Consider the following 9,246-nt stretch of genomic DNA (forward strand, 5'->3'; position numbering starts at 1 on the left):
TAGGCTATCTTTTTATTTCATTGATTGTTTCTTTTGCTATGCAAAAGCTTTTTGGTTTAATGCAATCACTTTATTTCTGCTTCTATCGCACACACCGCTCACCCCTCACATTCTAATTAGGATGACTTCTTACAGTGGTTGTAACACCCACCTATTAGCTTATATCAATTGCAGGCTGATTGCTAAATTGTTTTCAACATGCCTTGGAGCAGAAATTGCTCCATAGTCTGATCAATTGAATCCAAGTGATTTTGCAAAAATAGTCTTTGAACCCAGCCCTTGAAGCTTATTTCTTCCCTCTAATCCCCAAAGAACCATCCTTAGTGACCTCTTTCTTTGGTTGTCTTTGTTAAACATCTAGCTGCTGTATATATATATGTGAAACAAGCTAAATTATACATATATATATACCATCTTTTCTTAATCGTTTACCATCACAGTCTCCATTGATTTTGACAGCATCCTTAGACGTACACTTTCCTATCCTCTGTTGTAATTAAGTTATCTTAAAAAAAGGTACAGACCAAAATTTTACTCTTGGACATTTATCTCCAAGAAATAAAAATTATGTTCTCTCAGAAACTTGAATTCAAATGTTCATAATACTTTAATTAATAATAATGAAAAACTAGAAATGACTTCAATGCTCTTCAGTAGGTGAATGGTTACCAAAAGCAAAGTAAATCCATACTATGACATATACTAACTAAAACAAAGCCAGTTTCAAAAGCTGACATACTGTGTGATTGGACTTATATAAAGTTGTTGAAATAGAAAAAAAATCAGTATGGGAAAAAGATTAATGATTGTCAGGGACTAGGAATTGTGGGAGAGTTTGATGTGTATGTCTATAAAGGGGGAAGGCATCAAAAAGTCTTGTGTTTATAATATAGTTCTGTATCTTAATGTGATTATAGTTATATGCTACTACACATGTGATCATTTGCACACAACTACACACATGCCAGCATAAGATCGTGTATACCTGGTGAAATATGACAAATCTCTGTGAATTGCATTAATATTAATTTTCTGATTTTCATATTATATTATAGTTAGGCAAAATGTTAGCATAAAGGAGGTTCGGTAAAGGGTACACAGGACCTTCTTGTGTATTTCTTTGAAATGTCCCATGAATATGAAACTATTTCAAAACAGAAAATCAAAAAGTTATTTCATGAACATAAATGTAAAGATAAAGTTATGGAGCTTTTTGAAGAAAACAAAACTTTTGGAGACCTAGAACTATACCAAGAGTTATTTTACATGAGAACAAATGATGATCCATAAGGAAAATTTGAACTTCATAAAAATATAGGAAGCAATTTTTATAAGGTACCTTCAGCAGAAACGAGGAAATAGTATGACATTAAAAAGTGGACTGGTTAACATTAGGTGACTTCAGGTTATATTTCCCTGCAAATGTTAGAGCAGAGGGCACTTTCTTATCACATAAGCTGACATTGACCTGTGTAAGGATTAGGCTTTAATTCCTCTCCTGGTTTTCTTGGAAAGTCAGATAAACAACTTAGTTTCTGTTTGGTTACATGGCACCTTAGGATGAATGGCTCCATTTTAGTTTGTTCTGTTGGAGACTAGTGCAAGAACTCAGCTCAACAATAACCTCCCATAAATTTTATTTAACAACCACTTTCCCAAACAACCATCTTGCAAAATCTTTCTAAGACGAAAAATTAATACTCACACTTAAAACTTTTGAATAATTTAATATTACTCTCATAAAAAGTTTATTTACTCACCCAATTAGCTTAAATCTCAAATGAGACATTCTTTCTGTAGTTACTTTTGATAGAGAAAGATAGGATTATTTTAACTGCATTCCCAGGGAAAGTTGTATACATCCTAAAAATGAATTTGTAAAGTATTTCTAGTTATGACATTTCTTCAATATGTCTAGTTTCCTATTAGCCTCTGACCTACTTGAACATAAGGATGGCATCTCTATATTTTGGAAAGAGCTACTACAAAGGTCCCTGAAATGTCTTCAAGGCCTTTCCCCCATTGTCTTGGATATTAGCACTTGGCTCCTTTTTAGTTAACAGAGATTTTAATAAAATCATGAGTAACTGTATTATTTATCATGCCTTCAGTGAGGTATAGTAGACTTCAAAAATGTGTTCAAGTCATAGAGAGTCAGAAAGTCATTATTCTTTAATAGCAACACAGTAAATCTTGATATATTAATTATCAATTATGTGGATTAACAAAATATATAAAAAATAAAGTCTTTAAGGTGTATGGGACTATTTAAATAAATATGACATACAACATATATCACAACCAAAAGCACATGGTTAAAAAATAAATACTTCAGTGAAATAAAAATTTTGGCTACTTGGAGGTTAATTTTTTATGTTATTATTGTTTGTAAGTCAAACAAATACTATATGTTTAGAAGGAAGTGTGGAAAAATGAATTGTAAAAAAGCCAACCTTATTTTGTTTCCTTCTACAAACTGGAGAAGACAATCAATATTTGATTTTGTTTTTAAATATTGCATGAAAAGTATATAAGCAAGCGTATTCCACAGAAGGACAACTTAAGAATGTCTGGCCAAAGAAAAAAATTGCAAAATTGAAATTAGGTAATTCCTTTTTTATATTTTTGAGAACTACCATACTGTGTTCCACAGTAGTTTTACAATTCTTCATTCCCACCAGCTGTCCAAAAGGGTTCCAGTTTGCCCATATTCTTGCTAGGATTGTTATTTTCTGCTTTTTAAAAAAACATAGTAGCCATCCTAATGGGTGTGAGGAGATATCTCATTGTGGTTTTGATTTGCATTTCCCTAATGATTAGTGATATTGAGCATATTTTCTTGTGTTTGTGGGCCACAGAGGATGGGAAGTTGTTGAATACGTATTATTCAATGAGGAGTTATTCTTTACTGAGCACAGAAGTTCATTTTTGCAAGATGAAAATGTTTCTGGAGACAGATGGTGATAGTTTCACAGCAGTATGAATGTACTTAGTACCACTGAACTGTACACTTAAAAATGGTTAGAATGTGTATTTTACTGCATAAAGTATTTTTATAAACTGAATAAAGAAATTGTGAAAAAATTAAAGTCAGCAACCTGAATATAAACTATAAAATGAAAATTATTTCCATGTTAATTCTATTGTTTTCATGTGTGAATGTCATATTAATGAGAAAAAAATAAAGAGTAACCTTTTATTTTGTCTCCCTAAGCCGTAGGTTTTTCTAAGAAACAAAGTATATAAAACTGAATAAATGGATTTTGATTGTTTTTACATAGTCATTTCATAGTTTGCCTGGTAAATTATAAATCAATGCTAATGTATGAAAACATATACATTTATTTTATGTTTAGCTTTTTAGTTGGACTCCTCATAATATAGATAAGTTACCTATAATATAGATAAGAACCAAATTTATCTATAATATAGATAATATAACATCTATAATATAGATAACCAAACTTATCTATAATAATCTTTGATTTTTAGCAATTATAAAGTAGAAATTCAGTAGTAAATATGGTTTAAAATAGGCATTGGCTACTGCTAAACATATTGTGAATTTCTATTTTTTCTGTTTTTCTTCACTATAGTAATTCATCCGCTGTATCAGAAAGCTATGATGTGGAACATTAATATTGCACAGAACTTCCGTAGCAAATAAACTAAAGGAACAAATGTGCTTTATAACCTTATGTTATCCCCGAATGCACTGTAAATGCTAAACTTTTGGAAAATAAAGCCTGCGTGCCTTCCCACGTGCCTTCCCACGTGCCTCCTCCAATGCATCCGGTTGTGGGTGGGGAGCCCCCTGACTCCAAGTTCCACGAGTCTCTGGGATCCACAGAGCTGGGTCTGGGCCGTGCCCTCTAGACTCCACCGTTCTTGGGCTCCGCTCGGCCTCCCCAGCCCTGGCCAGATGCAGCCCCCTTCCATGCTCAGCAGCCATTACTGTGGCGAGGCCGCTGGCCACGCAATGCTCTCTTGCTGGTCCTCTCAGGGCTGGGCCGGCTGACCTCCGCGGGTCATTGCAAGTGAAGAATTTTGCTGCGTACGATGACTGCATTTCAGTGTCCAGAGAGGAGGCATGTGTCACCCTCCCTGTTCCAGTAGCTCAGGCCAAGCTGGGCAGAAGAAACAGCCCGTTGCTCCAGAGCCCCAGAGCCTCAAGGACAGGCGGGCATCATCCTCCTTGGTCTTGAACCTTAGGCCAGGTTGGGGAGGGACACGGTCAGAGCCTGCCCAGTTTCAGGGCCACTGTGCCACTGGAATCTGGTTGAACCTACTAATTGGAGGGCTCAGCCCAGAACTCAGACAGCTGTTCCTCACTTAACCTGACTCTGCTCAAGAAGGTGCATTTCCTGGAGAGCTGGGAGAAGGAGGGAGGCTGGACGGGGTCTGACACCTACAGCCCATGCTTCCTTTGCCATTCTGGGTTGAGGTCACCAAGACCCGGAGCGTAGGGGATGAGTCTGGGTAATACTCCTTCTTTTCTAGGAGAGCTTCTTCTTGGAATTGGACAAAGTCTGGTTTTGTGGGGTGTGTGTATGTGTGTATTTGTCTGTGTGTGTGTGTATTGGGGCTTGGAAGAATGGTGATGTAAGATGAGCAGACGAATGAAGAAAGGATGCTGTGATATGCTGGGAATGCCCACATGTGTTTCCTTACTGCGGATTCTGAAACACCATTTCTGCACATTGTATGGCCACAGAATATTAAGAAAGACACCAATAATGGTGATGTATCTATACACATTCATCTGTGAAATTATGTTTGTGCTCATATTTACTTTGTGCTTACATTTTGTCTGAGTGAAAATAAGTGGTTTGCTTAACTTTTTCTTTCATTATTCTTCAAGTAATATATGCATACTAGGGAAATAATTCTTAAATATTTAAAAATATAGTCTCAAATAGAAAAAACAAAAGGAAGCATACCAAATTCCTAGCACATAAAAAGGCTAAACAGTCAACTTGAACTTGATTTTAACTAGCTTTATTGAAACATAACTAACATATCATACAATTCACTCATTGAAAGTATGCAATGCAAAGGTTTTAGTAAGATCACAGAACTGTGCAACCATCACCATAATCAATTTTTGAACATTTCATCACCCAGAAAAGAAGCTCCAGAAACATTAGTAATCATTCCCCATTGTTTTCTTCTACTTTCCACCTAACTTCTCCTTTACTTCACCGGCCCCAGGCAATCACTTATCTACCTGCAAGCTCTATATATTTGTTTATTCTGAACTTCAAAAGACAAGAAAAGCAAGAATAGAAAATAAGGGATTACTTTAAACTAAAAAGCTTTGATATAGCAAAAGAAACAATAGAGTGAAGAGACAACCTATATAACAGGAAATGTTTGCAAATTATACATCAAGTAAGGGGTTAATATCCAAAATTTATAGGTGACTAAACTCAATAACAAGAAAACAAATAATATTATTTTGAAATGGGCAAAGGACCTGAATCAACATTTCTCAAAAGAAGACATCCAAATGGCCAAGAATTATATGAAAAAATGGTCAACATCACTATCATCAGGGAAATGCCAATGAAAATCACATGCACGTGATGTCACCGCACACCTGTAGAATGGATCCTTTATTGACCAAAAAGTGCACAGTCATGCTGAGAGATTTTCTCATACAAATTCTTAGAAAGTTTAGCAAATGATACTTGAGCTCTGAAAAATTAATACCATATGTATTATAATGGTTAGAAAGCTGAAAAGTGTTAAAGGAAGTGACACATGCAAGTCTCTAGTTGTGTTTAAAACAATTCTAACTGCTCTGCATCTTTAATTTTCTTAACAGTAAAGTAGGTAAAGTTATGCCAACTTGTGAGTATGTTGTTAGACTTTATGAGATATTTTATAAGGCATTTAGCCATGGTACATAAAACTTGTTTTTTACATTTTTTGTTATTATGAGTAAGGTGCAGGTAAGTTATGTTGTTGAAATATAAATTTGTGCTTTAAGCAACTGTGTATATTGTGATACCATTACCTGATATCCAGAATGTAGAAAGCAAAATATATGTCTTTATTCTCAAACAATAGGATAAAAGAGGAATGCAGAATATTTCATTGGCTCGTTTCCTGTAGAGTTTGTATCAAATACAATTATAAGACACATCGTGAAGTTCTACATATGAAAACCAATCCATGTAATAGAATGAAAGAAAAGAATCACATGGTCATCCTAAGTGAGGCAGAATAAGCATTTGACAAAATTCAGTATACTTAATGATAAAAAGCCTCAAGAAGTTAGGAATAGAGGGAAACTATCACAAAATAGTTAAAGGTATATTTAATAAATCCACAGTGAATGTCATATGTAATGGTGAGAATGAAAACATTTACTCTAAGATCAGGAACAAGGTAATGATGTCCATTTTCACTGCTTCTATTCAACATAGTACTGGAAGATCTACTTAGAGTAATTAAGCAAGAAAAAAAGCATTCAAACTAGAAAGAAAAAGTAAAATCTCTGTTCCCAGTGGTAGAATCTTATCTATAGAGAACACTACACACAAATGCCCCCCCACACACACACACCATGTTATAACTAATAAATTCAGCACAGTAGCAGGATACCAAATCAACACCCCAAAATAAGTTGCTTTTGCCCAGGCATATAGTTCACATTTGTGATCCCAGCTACTTGAGAGGCTGAGGCAGGAGGATTGCTTGAGGGAAGAAGTTCAAGACCAACCTGGGCAAAATAGCAAGAAGTCATCTCTAAAATAAATTTTTAAAAAAATTACCTGGCCCTGATGGCACACTTGTAGGCGAAAGGATCGCTTAACCCCAGGAGTTCAGGCTGCAGTGAGTTGTGATCATACCACTGCACTCCAGCCTAGGTGACAAAGTGAGACCTCATCTTGGAAAACAAAAAGAAAAAACTGTTGCACTTATTTATACTAACAATAAACAGTCTAAAAGGGAAATTAAAAAATTAAACAATAGCATTAAATGGGATGAAATAATTACAAGTAAATTTAACCAAAGAGCTGCTGAAAGACATGTACAATGAAATCTACAAAATATTGTTTAAAGAAAGTAAAGACATAAGAAAATGGAAAGTTATCCCACGTTCATGGATTAGAAGACTTTATATTAAGATGCCAATATTATGTAAATTGATCAGATTCAATGAAATCCCAATCAGAATCCTAATGGCTTTCATGCAGGAATAGAAAAACTTATTCTAAAATTTATATGGAATCACAAAGGATTCTGACTAGCCAAAATAGTTCTGAAAAAGAACAAAGTTGGAAGGCTCATACTTTCTGATTTTAAAATTACCTAAAAATCTACAGAAATTAATAAAGTTGGATGTAAAGACAGATATATAGACCAAAGTAACAGACTAGAAAGACCAGAAACAAACCCTCACGAGTATAATTAAATGGACTTCAATAAAGTACCCAAGACAAATAGGGAAAGGGCAGTCTTTTAAACAAATCATGTTGGGAAAACTAGATTCCACAAGCAAAAGGACAAAGTTGGACCCTTTCCTAAGGCCACATACAAAAATTAACTCAAAGTATATCAAAGACTTACATGTAAGAGTTAAAACTATAGAAGCCTTAGAAAAAATATATAGGCCAAAAGCTTTTTGATGTTTAATTTGGCAATGATTTATTGAGATGATATCAAAGATACAAATAACAAAAGAAAAAAATAGACAAATCAGACCTTATAAAAATTAAAAACTGTTAAGCAAAAAAAAAAAAGAGTAAAAAGGCAACCAACAGAATAAAAGAAAATATTTATAAATCACAACTTAAAATGGATTAACATCCAGAATAGATATACAACTTCTAAAATTCAGCAACTTCTAAAACTCAATGCCATAATAGTTCAAAAGGACTTGAATAGACATTTATCCAAAGAAGACAAACAAATGGCTAACTAAGCACATGAAAAGATGTTTAACTCCAGAAACATTAAACAAAAAAGTAGAGAGTCATGAAAATAGCAAAAGACAAATAACTTTGTCACATACAAATGATGCTGAATAAGAATAATAGCTGATTTATCATTAGAAACCATGGAGGCCACAAGACAGTAGGATGAAATATTCAAAGTTCTGAAGGAAAGAAATGATCAATCAATAATTTTATATTGAGCAAAACCATCCTTCAAAAATGAAAAAGAAATTAAGACATTCTCAGACAAAAACTGAAAGAATTTGGCACTAGCAGACCTACCCTATAAAAGAAGTGAATCCATAGGAACAAAAATTAGGCACCATTAAGGGTAACTATGACGGTAAATATAAAAGACAACGTAAGTTTATTTTGGTTGTGTCTTTCCTATCCTATGTTATTCAAAAGACAGCTACGTAAAGCAATAATTATGAATCTAAATTGACTGGTACACAATAGTAAGTATGCAATTTGTGACAATAACACAAAGTATACTGGAGCAGAGGACAGACCTACGTATAAGCTAAGCCTGTATACTATTGAAATTAAATTGGCATTACTCCAAAATAGATTGTTATAAATTAAGATATTAATGTAAACTGCAGGCCAGTCACTAGGGAGACAATTCAAAAATATATGTTAAAGAAAATAACATTAAAATAGTAACTAAAAAATATCCATTTAACTCAAAGAAAGCAGTAGTGGAGGAAAAAAAGGAAGAGAAAAGGCATAAGACATAGAGAAAACCGAGGGTCCATTTCAAGATGACTGAATAGGAACAACTCCAATCTGCAGCTCCCAGTGTGATAGATGCAGACGACAGGTGATTTCTGTTTTTCCAACTGAAGTACCTGGTTCATTTCACTGGGACTGGTTGGACAGTGGGTGCAGCTCACAGAAGGTGAGCTGTAGCAGGGCGGGGCATCGCCTCACCCAGGAAGCACAAAAATTCAGGTGATTTTTCCTTTCCTAGCCAAGGGAAGCCATGACAGACTGTACCTAGAAAAATGAGACACTCTCGCCAAAATACTGTGCTTTCCCATGGTCTTAGCAACTGGCAGACCAGGAGATTCTCTCCCGTGCCTGGTTCGGCACGTCCCATGCCTATGGAGCCTTGCTCACTGCCAGCACAGCAGTCTGAGATCAACCTACAAGTCTGCAGCCTACACCTACAAAGAAACATAGACTTCTAGACAATAATAGTTGAAAACTTCAAGACTCCACAAACAGCATTAGGTAGACCATCAAAGCAGAAAATTTAATAGATATTCAGGACCTGAACTCAACATTGGACCAAATG

At 34.8% G+C, this 9,246-nt stretch overlaps 1 protein-coding gene across 2 annotated transcripts in view; it reads left to right on the forward strand.

The window, feature by feature from the left end:
• LOC105549080 (disintegrin and metalloproteinase domain-containing protein 18) overlaps window positions 1-3,760 on the forward strand; it is a 164,466-nt gene extending 160,706 nt beyond the window's left edge. For both annotated transcript variants that reach the window (XM_011993448.1, XM_011993457.1), the window contains one exon: window positions 3,597-3,760. In XM_011993448.1, the coding sequence (XP_011848838.1) occupies window positions 3,597-3,639 (43 nt within the window). In that variant the 3' untranslated portion in view covers window positions 3,640-3,760. The remainder of the gene's footprint in view (window positions 1-3,596) is intronic.
• The last annotated feature ends 5,486 nt before the right edge of the window (window positions 3,761-9,246 follow it).

This window comes from Mandrillus leucophaeus, unplaced genomic scaffold (genome assembly GCF_000951045.1).
Source record: "Mandrillus leucophaeus isolate KB7577 unplaced genomic scaffold, Mleu.le_1.0 Scaffold111, whole genome shotgun sequence".
In the NCBI taxonomy this organism is placed as follows: domain Eukaryota; kingdom Metazoa; phylum Chordata; class Mammalia; order Primates; family Cercopithecidae; genus Mandrillus; species Mandrillus leucophaeus.